Genomic DNA, 20890 nt, shown 5'->3' on the forward strand with positions numbered 1-20890 from the left:
CTAAGTGTGGGATGGAACAACTAGCAGAAAGTGAGAATATGAATGAAATTAATGGTGTCAGGTTATAAGATAAAGCATGTCATGTTATGAGAATATGATGCATTTAGTATATTTACATTTCTTACAAATCATACTTCCAAAATAGTAAAGAAGATTGGAGATCTGAGAAAATTAATTCTCTTGGACAACAAGGCAGCAGATTTATTAGAGATTAGGATGTTATACCTTGCTGCTTCTTCTTTAGTCTGCTTTTCCTTGTATCCGATGCCCTCTTCTTCTTTTAATGTAGACTAAAGGGCTGTCTTACCTCTATACAGCATTCTGAGGTTGATGGTATAAGCAATTCTGTAGCACAGTTTGACCTTTAAACACAACTGTGAAACTTCTGTGCTTAGATGGCATATTATATTTATCCCTTTTTGATCTAAGCAACTAGACAAATTTTGTGTGTTGCTTCCAGAAAGAGGGAAGGAAAAAATCAAATGCTTCTTGCAATTAATATATAAATGTAAGATGGACCAAATTTAAGACCATTTTACTGCCCACAAGGCTCTACCCCCCCCCCCCCCCCCCGCCATGCCCCTTTACAGTAAACAAATACAAAACAAAGACCTTAAAATTCGACTAAAGAGACATGCTACTTCATTTGCTGAGGCCTTCCCTCTTCCTGTTTTGTGTTCTTATTTTGCTCCATTTTAGTCAATATCCTTTTTTGACATCATTCAAACTCACGAGCAGTCTTATATTTTCCTTTATTTTGACAGTTTTGTTTGAGACTGTTATTTTCTCTCCTGTAGGGAAATGTAATGACTTGGAGCAGCCTGAAATAAACAGCATGCACAACAGTTTGACTGAGGTTAATTCACCCTAGTATAGGATTATTTTGGGGCATTGACTCTGTGCTATGAATGTTGCTTTTAAAGGAAACAAATTACATGCAGTGTTGTTTTGTCTATTTACTGTCATTGGAAATGGCTGTCCCACAAGCTTTTGGAATTTAGGGAAAAAGATCACAGGGTTTCATTCATTCGTCTTTTTGCTTTCATTTGTCTGTACTGTGGATGTGCTTCTTTTCACTTTTTCAGCAAGAAAAGTCTATCCCACTGCCATATTTGTGCTAATGTGTTCCCCTTCTGATATGTTTTGTGGAGCTGAACTAACAGCTAGTACTGCCTCCAACGTTTTGTGCTCCTGGAGGTAACGCAAAACTGGAGTTCTGCCAGTGTGGAAATGCATTTTTTTTTAATGTTTTGAACTGGAAGTTGTAAGGCATATTGAAGGGGGAGGAGGCTGAGGTGACCACAGCAGCCAGCTGGGGTACAAAGAGTTACTGTGGATGTCAGTCTTCCTCGTGGTAGTGATTTTGTAGGATAATAATTTATATAATGTCCATAATTGTTACCCTCAATGCAAGGATTAAAAAAAATAAGTGATTGTGTCTGCATTTTTGCTTGCCATCCTCTGCTGCTTGCATATGTGAACAAGAGAAGTCTGCAAATATGCATTGTCCCTGGACTGATAGTGTAAATCTCTGCTGCAAATCTTGCTTGCTTGGACTTTATGTAGGGGTGCATCGTCTTGGCCCTTTGTTAGGCAGTGTGTTGCCTTCCTTCTAATTTGTTCTAGCAGATTAGAAAATAGAAAAAAAGTTAGCTAAATACTCTTGAAGAGTATTTATGTACATGTGTGGGTACGTCTTTAGGACAGAAGTGACCAAAAGCTAGATGACAGCAAAATCCCTTTAGAGCCTGCATAGCGCTGCAGCATTCAGTTCCTGTAGCTCAAAACAGGGTTTCAGGATATGCAGTTTGAAAAAAATATGTAGAAAATCTTCAGCAGGTTTCAAAGAAATAATTTGCTTCATGTTCCAAATGTTCTTGGGAGCACAGTTGTAGTTCTCGGAGATTTACAGTGCTCTGTTTGTAAAGGTTGCATTCCAGGAATACGTATATGCAGTGATTCAGAGTTAAAATTGCGTTTTCTTAACCTGGACATAACTTGCTGTTCTAGATCTTCAGCTGCTTGTTGTATATGTGTGGCTTGACAAAGAACTATGCTTTTTGCTGCGTGTGTTTGAGATTTTGGACAAACCTGCTCTTACAGAAGAATGATTGCTAAGGGCAAAGACAGTCGTTATAAGGCATGTAAAAGTAAAGTCTTTCTTAATGTTTTACTGGATCAGAAGAATGTGTTAAAGCTGTGTTTGGCAAGAATTCTGTAAATATCGGGGGGGAAATGCATAGTCATTTTCCATACACCTTTCTTAGCGAGTAGAATTTTCTTTGGTTATGAAACTTTAAATCTGCTGTTTGTTTTCCTACAAAGAGAGGTTTCATAAGGTCTACTTTTTCGGTCTTAATTTTCAGCATTTTTAACATTGCCTTTCTTCTTCTTTCCCAGCAAGAATCCTTCTATTTTCTTCTTGCTTGTGAGCGGGTGTACTTCCTCCTCCGAGAGAGGCTTTCAGCAAAATACGTAGACACCAGAATTTATATACGGAGCTAGAGACGAATGGTCTGGTGTAAATCTGCAGCAGCCAGCCTACACTCTGCCCCGCCACCCGTGCTGCGGGAGATCGAGGATTTGCACAGGGATAGTTCGGAGGAGAGCTCAATTAACTAACAAGGAAAATTCTTTATTGAGTTGTCCAGCACCGCATAACCTTGTTATCATCTATAAAGGCGGGGGGAAACCCTCTCCGGTCAGAAAGACCCTATACTGAGCCTTTTTTTGGCTGCGTGTTCAGAGGCGAAGGGCTGAGGGAGATGTGCACTCCCCTCCCCTTCAGGCTGAAGCTTAATTTTGCGGGCACCCTTTTGGGTCGGGAGGCCGGAGGTGTGTGTGTGTGTGTGTGTGTTTGAGTGTGTGCAACCAGCCCATACCCCCGGGGCGTGGGGGGACCCGCCGCTGAGCCGCGCCGGCGGGGGAGGCGAGGCGCTGCGGGGCGGGCGCTGCCGGGCCCCCTCCTCCCCCTCCTCCTCCTCCTCCTCCTCCTCGCCGCCCTGCACCGCCCGGGCCCCCCCCCCCCCCCCCCCCCCCCCCCCCGCGTCCGTCCGTCCGTCCGTCCGTCCGTCCGTGTCCCCCTCTATGGGCCGGGCGCGGGGCGCCGGTCCGCCGGGCGGCTGCCGCATCAGCGAGGGCCGGGGGCTCCTCGTCGTGGGGTGAGTGGCAGGGCCGGGGGTTTGGGGGTGTGGGGGGGCTGCCCCCCCCCCGGTTCTTGCCTGCTTGCGGAGGGCCGCGGCCTGCCGCGGGGAGGTGGCCGGGGCGGCTGCAGCCCTGGCGCGGGGGTCGGCGGAGGACGTCATGATTTTGTGGCGTCATCGTTCGATGCCTGCGGTCGCGGGGAGTTGGGTCAGGGCGGGAGCGCGGGCGGGGGCCGGCTGCCGCAGCGGCTGGCGTCGGCTTGGCAGCGCCGGGGAAGTGTGCTGCGGCTGGGCGGGGAGGGGGGGTTGCCTGCTCGGTTTTTATTTCACTGCGGTCGCCTCCTGCCTCATCGCCTAAGGCCGTGCGGTCCAAGGAGTCAGGAGGAGCGGCACCACTGCACCCGGCGGAGCGGTGGGGCAGGAACGCTCTCTTGCTCCACCTCACGTCACGCATTGTGCCGTTAAGTGTCATGCATGCGCTCTGTTTCACGGAGAGTGACTCCGTGAAATTTTATTGGTGGTATTTCTGGGGTGGTTTTTTCACGTTTGGAGGTTCAGGTTTCCTTCAAAGCCACCAGAAAAAACCCACCCGGGGTTCTTTGAAAAGTCAGAAAGCCTCACAGATACAAGACATCCGACGAGCGTAGCCTGTCCTGATCGCCAGAAGTCTGTCAAGTAAAAGAAGCAGCTGTAATACGAGAGGAAAGGGCTCTTTGCAAAGGCAAATCACTGCAATGGGAAACAGAGGGCAGCAGTAAATGGTTTCCTGCTCCAGTGGTGTTTCGCCGGGATCTGTCCCGCGCAGTTCAAGCTAGTTGACCAGGTAAAGGGGTGAGCAGTGAAGTGAGAAGGCTTGGTGGTGATAGTAAGCTGTGGAAAAATACAAAGGGCCGGGGTCAGCCATGAAAAAAATTGAGGAAGGCTTTATAAGACTGCCTGGGTGATAACACGGGAAATGAAATGGCAGAGAGGGATGTACGTTAACAGAGCGAACCAGCTTTCCATGCAGAAGATGGGCTGTGAGCTCACCATTATTGCTTAGGAGATCTATCTTGGTGTTACGACAAAATGAACTTTTCACTGGTCTGGACCGTGCCACTTTTCATAGGGCCTCTTGGTGCTGACAGTGGCCAAAAGCAGATGCCTAGGGAACAAGGAGGAGGTTTAGAGCAAGCACGTAGAGGTGCTTTCCACTGCTGTTGTCTCAGCCTCCAGGAATTTGCCATTCAAGGTCTTCCCTGATGAGAAATTTAAACTTGTGGTAGGTTTTGGTGGCTTTATTAGCCAAGGAGTAGCATGTGTGATGTGGCCAGTTTGAATGGGGAGTTAGATATTGACATATGCATCTTTGTAATCTGTGTAAAGGCAAGCAAGGATAGGAAGAAGGCAGAGCAATCCTAACTGTTGCAGGGCTAATCTACAGCTCTTGGCTAAAGAAGTCAAGGGAACTCTTAAACTGTCGGCTGTTTCCTTACAGTTACTCATTCACAAATGTACTTTGATGCAATCATGTTGCTATTCACAGTTATGACCTGAGGATTTTATGAGATGAAAATAGGACTTCCACAGATGAAGTAATCTGTTCCTCTAAAAGTGTTTCTGAGGAAAACTTTGCTGCCTCTGAATATATTCTGAAGAGGTTCTGAAGTTTGAGCATGTGTTCAGGTATTTGGAGAACCAAAAAAGGCAAGTCCTAGCATCTCTTGTGCTGTAAAGGCATAATATTAGACAGTTTGTGGCTTGGTTTTTAATGCAGTCTTAAGGAGTCTTTGGTACTGTCTTAAGGAGTCTTTGGTACTGGAGGAACTGCTGCTTCGTGGCCTGTAAATGTGTTGAGAATACGCCTACATTTCCTGATGTACTAATATCTCGGTTCACTTAAAACAGCCAAGTTGAGAGTTCATTGTTATAGTAGAGGCCCCCGTTTGCTTGGCACCGTATGTGTAACTTCTTTTTATGCAGAGAGATGTCTGAGAAAATGGTCTCTATATTAATGATTGAACAGAACCACATAGCTAAATAACTGTGGACAATTACTGGTTTGTGCCTCTGCTCTGTCACTGCAATAGTGAGGTGCTGCTGTGTTTGTGTGCGCTTCATGCAAATTTTAAAGTGCAAAACTGAAGGATAATGTCTGTGGCGTAAAATAAGTCTCAAATTGTATGTACATTTTTCTGAAAAATATTTATGTAAATAAGGTAAGTAAAACCTATTTTAAAATAAGGTAGTTCGCTTGAAGTAAATGTTCGTGTTGACAGATAGGATTGAAGAATTCAAGAGAGTTGCTGTCATCTTTCTTCTTTTTTCTCCAGTGAAAGTGTGAGTTAACCTTATTTAATATTATGTAATGGTGTGTTTCTGTATTTTTAGGAAGGGACTGTCCAGAGGTTCCACAAATCAGTGTCTTTCTGGGAAAAGTGGAGAGTCTCTTCCAGCAGTTTTTGAGAGAAATGTGCAGGAAGCCATCAGCAATTATACTTGGTATGCATTCACTTCTGATTGGCTTAAATAGGTATTTAATGATTGGCATTCATTTTAACTAGTCATGCTTCTAGTCATTCTCATGGATGACAACTATTCAGTAGGGAATTTAACTTTAGAGATTATTGGAATTTGCAGGCAAACCAACACTTTAATCAGCTGAGATGGCTGTGTTCAGGCTTCTATATATGTCAGTTTAATTTAGCGTTACGGGACTAAGTAGTAATTAGTCCTGTATCTTTTTCTTTCTGTAATTTACGTACCACTTCTGCATGATATTTGTTGCTTAGAATATATTGTTGTGTTTTCTGCTTCTGCCAGCTGCGTAATTCCCCTCTATGTATAGAAATGTGCAGGTTACACATAACGGAGGGTATAAATTGATCTAAACCGTTGTTGAGAAGGTTTGAACTTTACTTCTGCTTTGTGTAACAGGTTTGCGTATTTTTAAAACATAGTGAAGGGTACCAATTAAGCCTGGAAGGGAAGTCAGACTTCACAGTTAAACACAAATAACGCTCACCAGTGTTGCAGGTCACTTAACTTTCAAGAAGTTTCATTCCAGTTGGCACTGGTTAGGATTTGCCTGGCCCGTATGTCTGACTGCTCTTGCTGTCACTGCATCCCCGCGTGGGTGGTAGCTGGCAGGGACCAGCTAAAGCTTTCTGAGAGCTGGAATCCCAGAGCTCAAGGTTTAAAGTGCACCAGGTCTAACAGCATAAAAGACATTGTGTACAGATATGTAACTCAATGCTATTTGAAGCATTTGTAGAGACGTTATGCTCAGTTTTGCATAATTTTCTTGTGACAGCTTCTAATAGAGTTAAAGAAGCCTCATGTTATCTTTAATGTATAGTTTTGATGTGCCCAATAGCTGAACCGGAGAAAACAAAATAATTATTAGAGGAGGAAATGCTTGGTATGTGTCTATGTGTGTGTCTATGTATGTGCGGATATATTCTAGAGTGCCCTTACAGTTGCAATGATGTATGTACATATAAAAGTGGAATGCTGTAGAAGGAATTGCCTTTAAGGCAGTAAATGGTTCAAATAGGAGCATGCACTCATTGCACTCTACTTAAAAACATACATTTGCAGCTCTTCACACTGACTGTAACAGCATGTCCCGAAAATCTTGCATCCAACCGGAATATGTATCACTGTCCGTTTATGTGATCAGTTGTGTTATTTTTAAAATGTTTATACAGAAAACCATTGTGTTCTTCATCTTAATTTGTTGTCTTTTCACAGTGAAACGCTTTCATCGCTTCCATCTAGTGGTTGTACAACACCTACGGAGTTGAATAATTCTTGGTCTGGAATAAACAGCTATACTACTGGTTTGTCTACTGAAAGAAGTTCAGTTTACTCCTGGAGGGATGATGTATGTCACAGAAACTTTTACAGTGCACTTTATCTGAATATTGTAGAATAGATTAATTTTTACAGAAAATGGACATGCAGCACATGTCCTGTAGGAGAAGTTAACCACTTTCATTCATTATAGCCTAATGAGTAAGTATATTAATTGAATATTTAAAAAATAGTTCCTGTTTGCAAGTTGATATCAGTGCAGCTGATGTGTAACAAAGAAAAATAGAATAAAAATAAGAAATAATGAAATTTGGGGGAAAGAAACCTGGTTTACCAAAGAAGGTAGGCTCAGGTTTCTGAGTCCAAGAGAATGATAAAAGAGGTGTTTTCAAATACTGCATAACGTGGGCAGTGTCTAAATTGAACTGTTCTCAGTGTTTTGAGTCATAAAGTACATTCATGAGCATGCATGTAAATGTCCCAGTCTGAGTAAATATTTAGCTCTTACCTAAGGTCAGTTCTGTTTCATAGATGATGCAGTGAGAGGTTAAGTCTGTTAGGGAGGCTGACCTCCGAGGCATGGCTGGTGCAGGCTGAATAAATCCAAAAGCATTGCTGTCACTGCCACTTTAATTTTAAAAAGCCGTCCATGGTAGTTCTGCCATACTTTTTGCATAATATCCTAACTGTTAGGGTACTGACCCCATCTGTTGCTGTCAGCCCTCCAGGAGAAAGCCTGACCCTGGATCATACAATAGCCTGGCTGAGAGTTATTTTACCATTCCTTTTCAAGTGTGATCCCTTCTGTAGCCTGAAGTGGTTGGGGCACTCAGCTGAAAGTGAACAGATATGATTTGAGCCCTGAGAATTATCACTTTTTTCCATGCTTCAAAGTCTCTTATTAATATAAGTGGCCAAATATCATTGTGAACAGTGCCCCAGCTGAGGAACCATCAGCGAAGTGCTTGTTCCCACATTACTGGACAAAGTCAGGCTCTTCCCTGCTATTTCGATATACTCCTGTGCTCACCCGTTTCTGGTTGCACCGAGTTGTAGCTTCAGCGGAGAGGTGTGGAAGGCCATTTCTCACACTGGCGGCTGTTTCCTAACCACCAGACTATGTCATGCAGAAGCAAGGTGCCCCCTCTTTGCTCTCTTAGCCGTTTTACTCAGAAAGGAAGAATGCTGCTCAAAAGAGCAGGGAGCCTTGGTGCCGTGGGTCCCAGAGGTGCAGTGTGCCTGCTTCACTTCACGTTGGAGCAGGGAGCGAGCTGAGAGTCCAGGCACCCTATAACTGGTGTTTTCTGTTGGCTAATCCTAGGCAGCTGCCTGTTTTCCATTAACTTCATAGAAATACAGGCTTCTAGTTCCTTTTTGCTAAATTGCCTTGCTCAGGGCAGCTACGTAGGATTTGTGTTTTTTGCACTGTGGTATATAAATTGTGTGTCCAAAGTAGTTAGTCTGAAGATCCATTCCGAGATGCTCAGCCAAGTCAGTCCAAGTTGTCCTGTTCTTTAAATATTGTGGGTTTTTTAGTATATATGCATATTTGCTAACAACTGTTAATTTTATAATATGTAGGAATTTGATAAAGCCAACACACAGAGAGTACATCAGTTATTTTGGGAGATTGATGAATTGCTGTTTGAAGGAAAAGTGACCTCCCAAACTCAGAGCCTGCAGGCAGAATGTGCGGACTGGGTTGAACAATTTCCTCATCTAAGGTGAGGAAATTTCTTGCTGATCCTAGTTTTAACCAGTTATTACTCTAGTTTGAATTTTTGGGGTACCCTCGTATGAATTGCTCTTGATGTATGGCATCAGTAACACTTCTGCGTTCAGATCTGGATCTCTGAGACAGAGCTGTGCCACAGTTACACAGCAAGTCTGGGTGATGGTGCGCTAGCAGCTAATGCTCTTTATTTTGCTTAATACGATGATTGCAGGCAAAGATACTTCAGCGGGATGTAATGAGAAAATAACAATGCACAATTTTCATAATGACCTGTTCTAAATAAAGAATACATCTTGTAAAGAAACATTTGTTTTTTACTGTAAGTGAAAACATACTATGAAATTCCAAGAAATTTGGCATTAATTCTGTTATTGATTCTTCTAAAAAGAAATGAAAAAAGTCAAGGCAACCACATGCTTCACATACACTGCACAGCTGTAATGTCCTCCTAGGCTATGTACATCAAGGTAAAACAGTGTGTGATATTAACCCAGCAATAACTAGTTGAACAGATATGAGAATGCATATATGATTAATGAGAATTGATTTACATAGTTGTGCAAAATGTCTAGGCAGCCTGATGACTACTACTTGTAACACAGGGGACAGAAGTCAGTGTTGTACTGAGTTGTACTGTCCTGCCTTCAGAAATGATGGCAATCCATTCTTTGTAAGATGTGGTGACTCTAAGCTATTCTAAACATAGACCTGTATGTGTCTATCTTCTAGTCGATAGTTTTAACACCATTAAAAAGAATCCTGTCAATAACTGTGGTATTCTTTCAGTGCTTTTAGATAATTTGCAGGGGCTTGTTACTAGTAAATATAAACTAAAATCAACTAACAAAGTGTGTCACACTTTGCTGGGAACAAGAGAGAACTGTTAAATAAACCTGAGGCAATTTTCACTAGCATTAAGCCATGCTTTGCCTTGTTTAGATACTGTAAAAATTAATAGAACATGCATAAAATAGAGACAGGTTTTTGTGCTGTGTAATTAATTCAAAATATTAAGTCATTTCACTATATTTTTAAGTAAGTGATTCCCTGTACTTATGATTTTCTGATTCAAATCTAACGCTGGCAATACCAACCAAGTCCAAGAGGTTGAAAGTGAACTGAAGAAATCTGGGAGCTCTGTGTCATTTGGTACTAAGGGATGTGGTACATCCTGTGGTTTAAAAAGTAAGAAAAAAAGTTATTTTCATTATTAAGCTTAAACCTTAAAACTCAGTTTGTGTTGACTAGTTACTCAAAAGAATAGCTTCTGGGATACCAGATTTATATCTGAGAGTTGTGCTTCAATTTGCTTGCTGGCTGTCATTTTTTTTTTTTTTCCCCAATTTGTAAACCAGCTATATTGATATATGAATACTTAGCTCAGCATGTGGGTATAAATATACTTGGCAACTGTCATCAATAAGAGAAAGATCAGATCTATTTAAAGAGAAAGATTTTTGTTCATGGCTTACAAAACAAAAAGTAAAAAAAGGCTGTTGCTTAGAGCTTCATGTGGCATAAAGTGCTGTTCTGTAAATGGTAGTCTTAAGAAAATGTGTTGAGGTGAGTCTGAACATTGCTGCTTGCACTGCTGATGCGAATGGTAAATTCTTTCGAGATCCCTGGTGAATTCTAGTAAAAAACAGTAAGCAGTGATTATTATTTACCAATACTGTGTTCAGACATTATTTTATAGAGTAACTTCATGTACATTTAAATAGAGTAGAGTTGCTTTTACTTTCTCTCTGCCTCTGTTACGCATGTTGGAATTTGCATTTTCTGAACATTACTTCTAGCCTCAACTATCCATGTAAACATTTTGAATTAGGATTTCTGCTCACATTGATGGATACTGGAGTTGGGTACGTGAAGTCATAGCAGATGCTATTTGTCTTCTGCATCCATTTTTAAACATTTCTTACAGAGCTTTGATAAGAAAGGAAGTGTGTTTATCTGCCTTTAGAACAATCTAAGAAGTTTGACTATTTGCTCTTAAAAGTTATAAGCTGGAATCTCATGTTGTGTAAATCAGCTTGAATTTAACGACTTAAATACTAGGCAATGTTAACATATTACACAAGACCCTGGCCCCTCCATAAATTGCTTTTTCAAAGAAAATGTAAGGTGTATTTCCACATTGCCTAGTGTTTGCAGGTATTTGTATTCTTGATAACTTGCATATGGAGTGGATTTTCATCTAAGATATTGCTCGCTCTCTCCTTTTTATTCAGGGTTCTAGGAAAGCAGCTGCTACTGCCAAAGGAGGAAGGCTTTCAGCATTTTCAGAGCAGAAGTGATACCTCTGTGGATACTAAGTGTTTATCTGGCCTCCATGAATGTACTAGTAACATAAAAGAGTATGTTAACGTTTTTAAGTTTTCTTTTTGGTCTTCCCTCTTCAGAAATATGTACAAATATTACTTTTGTATTACTGAAACATTTCAGCATAATTAAATGCACACTTTCTTCTTTCTCTGAATATTTAATTCTCATTTTTTGATATTTTTTTCAGGCTCTGCATTTCAGGCTCCAAACTGATCCCAACAACATCTCCAATACATAAATCACTAGATTCAAGCTCCACTAGGATTTCTGCCTCTGCCTCATCCATGTATTCATTCCTGGAAGAAGAAATCTATGATGTGGATGGAAAAATAGAAGAATATTTTGCCTTTGACAACAAGGAGCTGTAAATAACAGATATATGTATTTTTTGAAGAATATAATGAAAAATTATCAGTGAATCCAGTCATGGTTCATAAACTATGTTTCTCTTCTGTAAAATACAGTTCCTTCTGTCCCTGTGTTTGGTAGCGCAGTGGTCAGAGCACTCACTGGGCATGTGGAAGATTAGGTATGTTGTCTTTCTGGTGGTTCAAAGCTCACGTCTGCCATGTCAGAGGAATGTGCCTTAACCACTAGTTGTTGTGAGGTGTTTTGTGCATGGAGATTCAATAAAATGAATAATTCTGAGACATGGAGTAGAATGAAGGAATCCCTTCTCCCCAGGTGAGTGCCTTGACCACCAGGTTGTTTAGGGTCATTACACTGCATGTGTTCTCATTGTCTGCCCTAACGAATATTCAATTCTTTCTGTGCACTGTGTAACAGCTTTGTGAGGATAGGTGCAGCGTACAAGGATACGCTCCTGTTGAGTGACAGGAGTCACGCGACTGTCGTCTTGACAGTGGAACCTAGGTTTCCTGTGAGCCAGTTGAGTGTTCCAGCAATGAGGCTATGGGTGGATGAAAGACTGTAATGTGCTGTTTTCTAACAGACTGCTACAAGGGGGAAGCTTTGGTAGGACTAGTGGGGCACAAAGCATAGCTTTTTGTGCTAAAGATTGGTGCGCTTACAAGAAAAAGACCTGGTCGTTCTGAAAAACTGAGGAACCAGACTGAGACCCTTTGAGTCCTGTTTCTGAAAGAGAGGGCCTGGGTGGCTGCCTTGTTGGAGAGGGTTTGGGTTCGAGAACCCTCTTGGTATTCTTCTCTCTTAGTTTTGCGAAGTAAGCAAACTTAATTTGGGAGAGAGACTTGCCTGAAGGTGCATTTCTCTCCTTTGTGCCTCCTTGATATGTTGTTTCTTGTTTCCTTCAATTCTGACATACCTTGTTCTCCGTTAGGTGTTACAAAGCCTGGTATGAAAATAGCTTGGTCATTTTGTGAGTTGGACCATTCAACCAAGTCTCATAGTTAAGAATTTTGCAGTCCAGTTTGAGGAAGAAGTGACTGAGAAGAGAAAGGGAGATAGTAGAAGCCAGTATGAATTTGGGAGACAGTAGAAACCAGGATGAATTTGGGATTATGCATGTAATCATAAAAAAAAATTGCATTTCCTTAGAAGGAAATATGATAGCGTTAAAAAAAGAGAAAGGTTAAAACTTTCTTCCTGAGAGGTGTATTAGAATACCAAGTTAGGAAATGTTGCTACACTGTGCTTCCCTAGGTAGGTAGGGAGGGAAAACAAAAATTAAAAAAACCTGTAACTGTCCACACAGTAGTGGAAGGGAAGGAGGTGAGTGTAAGGCTATGGGCTCTGCTATTCTTGTCAGGCTGCAGAAATCCTTTGAGGTTGTTTGTCTTTGATCAGTGGTGGAGTGTTGCAGATGTGTGCAGGTACACAGGACGTGATAAAAAAGAAATGTTCTATGTGATAGTCCTCCTGCCAAATGCAACAGACAATAGTTCCCTTACATTTATGGTAAGAAGCATAGGATTTAGTCTCAAATGATTAATTGCCACGTATAAAGCTGTTCCTTCTAGAGCTGTAGATCTTTCTGTTGTAATGCCCTGACTGGATTTTTTTCATTTTTGACCTGCAAGCAAAAGAAAAAGAAATCATTGTATTTATTCATTAGGTTCTGTTCCCATAGGTACTCTGTACGTTTGAATTTGATTTTTTTTGTGGTCTACTTCTGACTGGCTTTTCTTCCATATGTATGTGTCTATTCATTTGGTATATTAGAAGGAGGGGAAAACCCCTCCTTCTAATACAAACCCCATGGAATTTTATTTGAATTTGCTTCCTTTATTAGTGATGATGAGAGTTGGGAACAAAAGAAAATGCATCTTGCTGAGAAGAGGAGTAAGCGTGGCGTTCCCCCGGTTTCTCCCAATGCCTGTATCAAAGATGCCGTGGCTTCTGAAGTATTTGATTGTATCTGGAGCAATGTAATTGAAATATTGGATGAACTGATTAAAAAAAATTGGGAAACTAGTATCACAGGTATTTGGTATTTTCAGATATGGTATTTATTGAATCAAACTCAGAAAAGTGATTCTTCCCCCCCCCCCCCCCCCCCCCCCCCCAAAAAAAAAAAAAAAAAAAAAAAAAAGCTTGGGAAATCTGGTTATTTTAAGATAATCATGTTGGTAGTACAGCACATTAAGATATGTAATGCCTTGCCGTGGGCATGCACGCACACATACGCAAACACCTAAAATAAAAACGTTCGTACTAATTTTCAGGCAGGATTGTATGAGCTGCAAAAAAAGGAAGAATACTGACTGAAAGAGCTTCATTGCAGGAGAGCCTGTTTAAAAAAATTAGGAAAAGGAAATTAACTGGAAGTTAAATTCTATTTAGTGTGCATGTGTTGTCTTTGGAGGTTGAGGGAAATTTCAGTTCTCCTTTTGATGTATTTTAAAAGGACAGTAATAGAAGAATACTTGGGGGTGGGTTTTGGAAATTACCTCAAATGTAAGGTACACTCAACCTCAAATGTAAGTCTACAACATAGTAAGAAATGGCAAAATTTCTCAGAATACTTGCAGCATCAGAACTTAGCATTTCAGATGTTACTGGAGTATAACAGGGCTTTCCACAACACAGGTGGATTGTTTAGCTCAATATTATAGTTTAGGGAGGGTAGCTGAGCAGTTTTATGATAGGTGTGCTCTCTTATCTTTATGAGGGGCATAAACTTATGACAAATAGATAGCCAACCAAAGGAATTCAACTAGGAATGTAAAAGAATGTGGGTTTATAATAGAAATAAGATGGCAGTATATACCCCAAATTAAACTCTGTGTAGCTCCTGTCAGGCAAGGATAGGATTAATAGACTTTTTGGTTTTTTTTTAAATATTTTTTTTCTGCTTTAAAAAAAAATCTTTGGGAATTTTTAAATAACATTCCAAGAGTCTTAGCAGTATTTTCTTAAACAAACACCCTCCTCCAGCTCTACCTGTATAGACCAACTTGTTTGTCAGTGTCAGAGAAAGCATAAACAAATGGGAATGCTTTCAGAAAAACATCATTTATGGTAGATTTTTAAATATCATGGAAACTTTATATGAAAGTCTTTATTTACTGTGAAGTGTAATATTGTTTGAATCCGAACAAGTGATGGCTGGTAAACATACGAAATACCTCATATTCCCTCTATGTTTTTTTGCTGTTGTGCAGAGTGTGACAAACAGGTGGAAAAACTGAAAGCTGTTACAGCAAAACTGCCACATTTGCCAGTCATTCGTATTACAGCAGATGCCGGGAGTGTTCCTCTTTCCAGAGGCTCTGAAGCACGAAGTGTATCTTTTGGGTCTCATTTTGCTTCCTCGCAGGTAAAAATAACTTTCTGTCAAATGGTGTTCTTTTTTATGCTAACTTGGGACAGAGTCCTGGCTGAAGCTAGAAAGGGCTCTTTTTTTTTTTTCTTTTAAACTTATTAGGTGTACTGTAAATGTCATCTCATTTAAAATGAAGGTTCATTAAATGCGCATTTTGTTTACTATCACTTGTTCTTCTTTGGTGGTTCTTAAAGGTGCCGTTTACCACTAAGATATTGGTGAAGTTGGTTTACAAAAAAATACTTGTTAGACTGTATTTCATCCTTAGAAAATAGGTCAAGTCATTTCCTCTTGGTAGAATTAAGAAAAAAAATCAGGCTTTTCCCTGGACTGCAGGGATGTGAAGCTGCAACTTGAAGTGCTTTACTCACAACCCTGTGAGTTTCAGACTTTCTCATTCCTTTTCATTCCCTTTGCCCCTTATAAAAGGGGACTCTGCAGTACATCCACCAGCGCGCTGGCACTAGGCTTTACCCGTCTCTGTGGAAGTTCATGTTTGTATTGATAAAATGCCCTTTTTAGTCCTGCTTGCTTCCTCCCTCTGTTCCCTGGCTCCTGTTTAGCACATTTTTTTCTTTTCCAGCCACTGCTTCTGTTTGTTTTTTTCCCCTGTATCTCTTCAGTTTAAGTGACTTCATTCTCTTCTGTCTGCTTTTCTTCCATGCTTGTTAGGCAGCAAGATAAAAAAACGTGGAAGAGGTAGCACAGCAGTCTTGGTGCTCCCTATCGGTGCGCTTGGTTCTGTAGTGGTCCCAGCAGCCAGAAATAGTCAAATGCTTAGATAAGTAATGCCCAGGCTCTGCGCCCCTGGGCTGGACTGTGCTGAGGGGAAATGGAAGCTTCAGAGAATTGAACTCCAGCTTCAGCTGAAACTTAGATTGCAAACTGAGTTGCAATTCAGTAACTAAATTACACAAGTTCTGTTTGTAAGAATCTGTTTAAAATAAGCAAAACAACATATTTGCCCCATCTACTACTGAGAATTCTACTGAACCGCCTTAACAGAAACTGTTCTAAGAAACAAGTAAAATGTCTCCTAACTTACGTGCTTTTTGAGGTCTTCCTTCAAAAAAGTAAAGGTTAATGCATGTTTTGCTTTTACTAGGTTCACCGTTTCTCCAGCAACTTCTGTAGTAATTTGAATGGTGTGATGACAATTCAAGCAAAACCACTCCAACAGAGGCATGTTACCACAGTAGAAAAAATACCGTAGGTGTTAGTATTGACATTTTCAAAATGCATCGTAATTCATAGTATGTAAAAGATGTTTTGCAATTATAAAAAGGCAATAAGAAGGCAGTCATCTCCTTTGTGTGTATCACTGATGTGATAAAGATTTGTAGAGGCTGCAGTGATGTTTTGTTAAGAAATCCTTTTCTTTTTTTTTTTTTTTTTTCCCCTTCATCCTCATTCCCTATGTCATTGTCCTTCCTTTTTCCCTAGGAATGAGCAAGAAGATAAACAGCATAACATTGGCTCCAGTGCTCCAAATTCAGTGCATGCTAGGTTGGGGAGAATTGCTGATAACAGTGTTCTTTCATCATCTCGGGTACTGTTGGCATCTTCTAGGAAGCTACCAAGCCATCGTAGGTTACCTTCTCTCACTTCTGACCAACTCTCCTCAAAAGCTCCTAATGTGTACAATGATGAAATCCTTAGGGGAACTAAACTGTGAGTTTTTTCATTTTATTCTTTGCTTTCCTCAGAACTTTACTGAAATTTCACCAGTGAAGAATTTTGCAAAATACTTGACAACTGAGATTTATTATTGATTCTAGAATTCAGAGAGAAAAAGAAAGCAAGCAGAACTGTGTTTTTTGAGGAGAGGCATTTGTTTTATTTTTTTGAAGCTGTATTTGGTGCTGTTACTTTCTGTAGCTGAGCTCTATAAAGAAATGTACTGCTTAATAATTTCATATTACTGCAGTGAAGAAATCTTTAATATGAATTCTCCTAAAAGAGGAACCCTTAAAATTCTGTAGGGGTGCCAGCTTGGATCGTTTATCTTCTGCTCGTGCACCTACAACCTGGAATAAGTTACCGCCAATAAACTCAGAGGCTGTTGAACAATATCTTTCAGTACCTCGATTGCAACAGAGCTGTGTAAGTTGTGTTCATTTTTGTTCTGGTGAAGAACTTTGAGCTATTTGGAAATAAATCACTCTGTGTCACTTGTTGAATAATTTTACAGTTTGTGTTGGTTTGTTTTTAACACATTGTCTTAACATGCTAATGTGTGTTACATTGGGGTATCATTAGAATGCAAGGCAAGCCAGTTAAAAACCTTAGGTCACAAACAGATCATGGTGGAAAGACTTTTCTCTGACAACAGAAAAATCTGGTTTTAAAAAAAACAAAGAGGAAACCAACCAACCAACCAGATAATAACCTTGCACTTATATGCATCTGGATTTAAGTAGTTCTTTTCAGTGTTTTATTCACTAATGTTAGGTTATAAGAAGTAGTAAATTATGCTGACTGAAGTAGAAAAGCATACTGACTGAAAAAAAAGATAAGTCTTATCGATACTGGCCTATTTTTGAAGGACAGGGAAGTAATAAATCACCAGAATGAAAGTAAATTAGTATGTTGATATTATTTTGCTTCTGAATAATACTTTGAATTGAGACACCTGTAAAGTCTATTATTATTAATATTATTGTTGTTGTTGTTTTTGTTGTTACTATTATTATTTTAATTAGTATAAGCCTTTGGGGATTATAGACTAATATTAGGGAACGGTTTCAAACCTCTTTGAAAGACATGAGTACCCTTGAATTACCTTAAATTGGTGTTTTGGGTTAGTGAAAACATATTTTTTCTTTCTTTCTCTCGTGTTTTTTTGTATGGCAATGGAAAAATTGCTATTTTAACCAATTAAATTGCTGCATTCTCTCAATCCTCTTTTTAATTCTCTCAGCATCGAGGACGGTATGCTCATAGCAGAGTGTCAAGTGCAGTGCCTGGCAGCACAGAGCAACCGCCACTCAGAGAAAGAACTGTTATTATTGATCAAGTTTCAAGGCCCAACACAACCCATACATTCAGGGTATGTTACAATGTAAGTAGAGACATGGAAAAGTGAAGAGGCTTCCATTCACACCCACTGTTGGTCTACAGGAGGACTCATTTACTGTGTCTTCCCAGACTTCTGATGTACAGGGATTCCTGCTACCTGTGGAAAGGAGGATGTTGAAAGGTTTTGGGAAGGTGTGGGACCTTGAAAAGCAAGACTAGCGTATGAGGAAGAGATTTTTTTCTGGTCTAATGCATCAAACAGTTCCTTTGAGGGTGTCTATGTACTAGAATTGTGCAGTTTTAATACTGCTTGGAGCTTTGCGGCTTGGTAGGACTCACTCTGCTGGACTAGATTGTAAAAACAGTAATCAAACCATTTCAGTAGATAAGCGTACCGTACTGGCTAATAGTATGTCTTTCCTTTTTACAGACAGACACACTTCAGAAGAGATCACTGACTCCCATGGATTTTGCTAACCACAGAGGGACAGGTCAAGGATTTTTAATAGGTAGGGAAAATAAGAATCACTTGGAAGGCAAAAGGCCAACAAAACCTATTAACCCACAGTACAGTTGAGAGGTAAAGTGCTCGGGAGAGCCATCTTGGCATAAAAGAACAGGTGTGCTTGGCAGGATCTTTTGAGTTTGGTTTTGAAGTTTCTTCTCACTTGGTGTGAGATAGCGCTCTGCCTTAGGAATCCTGGAAAGCTTCTTTTCATTGTTATGACATGCAAGGAAAAGGATTGCCTCTCATCTTAATTTTTTTTGGTTGTTGTTTAAGATTTCAGCATATATACAATTATGGCAAGAATATCTATTGTACAAGCTAGATGTTTTGCAGCTGCTAGAGTAGCAACACAAATACATGTCTGTGAACTGTTTCATGACAAAAATTTTGGTTTAGCATGATATAAATTCACCAAATTAGTAAACTTTTTATGTGGGGAAAAAGAAAAGTGAAAATGTGCATTTTTAACATAAGTATAAAGCTGTCTTAATTAAATAAAAAAAAATCAATATTGATTTGCAACTATGTCTTCCATTTATAACACTGAAAAAGACAGCAGCCCTACGTGGCTTAGTTCCTGAGGTATTTGAGTGCTTGTACATAACCTTTAGTTGTTTGGAATTGCCTTGAGTTTAAATAATTATATGATTGGCATAATTATATAAAATGTGATGTAAGAGTATGGGCAGGTTAGCAAACATGGATCAGAGCAGGCTGATGGAATTAACTCATAAATAATCTTGGTGTGTCTTTCAGATTTTACCACAATTAACAAACAATGTTTTATCTTTCTAGGCTCACAGCATTACTACAGATCCTTTCAGAGAAATCCTCCAGCCTCAAGGAAGAGATTTCAGATTGCTTCTTAACCCAGCTTAGGAAGATACAGAAACCCCCTGCACTCAATGGGAGACTGAAGTGCTAAATTTGCCAGCTACTATCTTGTGTAACAAAGAGCGTGCAGTATGCTGGTTTCTGCTGAGCCTTGCAATCCTCAGGATGCCTGCATTGCCTTCTTTTAAAGCTGTCTGACCAGCGGTTAGATTGAAAATTAGAGCAAATGAAATAAATGGTTGAGACGTCTGGTCTGTTTGCAGCGTCAAGATGCTGCTGCTGCACTTTCTTCTCAGGCATTCTTCCTTTTTCTGTCTTTTCTTAGGGAATTGCTATTCTACCTACAGAAGCAAGTAAGTTTATGTTTAGGCCATGAAGTCCTGTTCCTACTTTTTGGCTTTTCCTCAGTGTTAAAAATGTTCTATCCTATCCAAACTTTGGTCATATATAAAATTTATACTTCTAAACAGGAGTCTGTGGTATCTCCTCTTTAACTGCTGTTTTAACATTCCTCCATTTTTCAGTCTGTCTCCTTATTGCAGTTGTTCTCTGGTAAGTATTGTCTGTCACTACTTTTTCTTCTTCCTTTAATTCTTTTGAGATGGAATTCATTCATTGCTTCTACTTGCAGTGTTCTAATCATCAGTAGCTATGGGAACTGCTGTGATAAACTGTGTTTACAGGAGGTAATGTTTTCCTTGTGGGGCCAAACATTTTTATATGTGCTGAGCAACTGAACCTGCATACTGACAAGTTGGTAAGGCTGTTCCCATTTCTTGAGATTTCTTATAAAATATTACAATAGTAACAACATAATATAACAATTATAACAATAAAATAATAATAATAATTGTTATCGTACAAATTTTTAATATTTTGAAATATCTGAGCCTTCAAAATTTTAATATGAAAACTTAACTGATGAAAGCATTATTTTATACCTCTTTGTGTAGACCCAAATGGGAAGATCAGATTGGAGATTGGGATTGCATTCTGCCCAAAGATTACAGCCCTGATCAGGTCCCTGGCTATTAGTACTGTGTGCCTTCACAGTCAGGGATTTGTCCTTCTATCAGAAAGCCAGCAGTTTAAGTAAATGTGGTTGAAGAGCTGTTGAAGGGGAAAGGGATGAGGAGAAAAATTATTTGCCCAGATTGTGCAGTTAAGAGTAGAATTGGTTTCTTCTACTTGGGAACTAATACCAGTTCTCCTCACTTCTTTTTATGAATGTTCAAGGATTGGTAATCCAAGGCAAAGCATTTGTAATGTATGTTTTATATCTGTACTGTTAATCAGATTTCTAGTTTTTGTAAATGGTCATCAAGCACTGCATTCTTATGAGTAAATGAAAGCATTTTTAAATTACTTTTCTGGCTTAGTATTTTTCTTCTTTGGTTACACTAAGTTTACTCACTGGTGATATTAAGGTACAGTATCTGAGAAAGAATGCTTTTGCTTTGGAGTTTGATTTTGTACAGCTGTGGGTCAATTTGATGCAGTTTCTTCAGAAATCTCAGGTCAAATTTACCTAATGTTCAAAATTCACATTTAAGTCTTTTTCAGTGGTGTATCCAAAATATGCTTTCACTCTCATGAGTGCTCTATCCTGTACTATATAGACATTGACGAGAATGCAGAGAAACGATGGTACAATGTGTCTTTTAACATCTTGCAGCACTTCATGGCAATTCAGACCTTACGTTGTAGACTAAATGAAAGATGAATATGCGCCGGTTTGGTTCTGTAATGGCAAAAGTGGGAACTAGACAGTGAAGAGTGTTCATCAT

At 39.8% G+C, this 20890-nt stretch overlaps 1 protein-coding gene across 2 annotated transcripts; it reads left to right on the forward strand.

Moving 5' to 3' along the window:
• Positions 1-3060: 3060 nt before the first annotated feature.
• FAM149A (family with sequence similarity 149 member A) lies at positions 3061-20621 on the forward strand. 2 transcript variants are annotated; one of them, XM_049797639.1, is made up of 14 exons: positions 3061-3161; positions 5514-5624; positions 6876-7008; positions 8520-8662; positions 10905-11030; positions 11186-11362; positions 13211-13401; positions 14583-14737; positions 15849-15952; positions 16187-16414; positions 16726-16846; positions 17664-17804; positions 18192-18270; positions 19065-20621. In XM_049797639.1, the coding sequence occupies exons 1-14, from the start codon at positions 3088-3090 to the stop codon at positions 19136-19138; spliced, it is 1857 nt and encodes a 618-aa protein (XP_049653596.1). In that variant the 5' UTR covers positions 3061-3087; the 3' UTR covers positions 19139-20621. The 2 variants fall into 2 exon arrangements, with proteins under 2 accessions (XP_049653596.1, XP_049653601.1); XM_049797644.1 differs by having other exon boundaries at positions 17664-17792.
• Positions 20622-20890: the final 269 nt, after the last annotated feature.

This window comes from Accipiter gentilis, chromosome 3 (genome assembly GCF_929443795.1).
Source record: "Accipiter gentilis chromosome 3, bAccGen1.1, whole genome shotgun sequence".
Classification (NCBI taxonomy): domain Eukaryota; kingdom Metazoa; phylum Chordata; class Aves; order Accipitriformes; family Accipitridae; genus Astur; species Astur gentilis.

Coding starts and splice junctions, on each gene's coding strand:
- FAM149A (XM_049797639.1), top strand. CDS start 3,088: ATGGGCCGGGCGCGGGGCGCCGGTCCGCCGGGCGGCTGCCGCATCAGC. Junction 3,162..5,513: donor CGGGGGCTCCTCGTCGTGGG/GTGAGTGGCAGG, acceptor CTGTATTTTTAG/GAAGGGACTGTCCAGAGGTT. Junction 11,031..11,185: donor TGTACTAGTAACATAAAAGA/GTATGTTAACGT, acceptor TATTTTTTTCAG/GCTCTGCATTTCAGGCTCCA.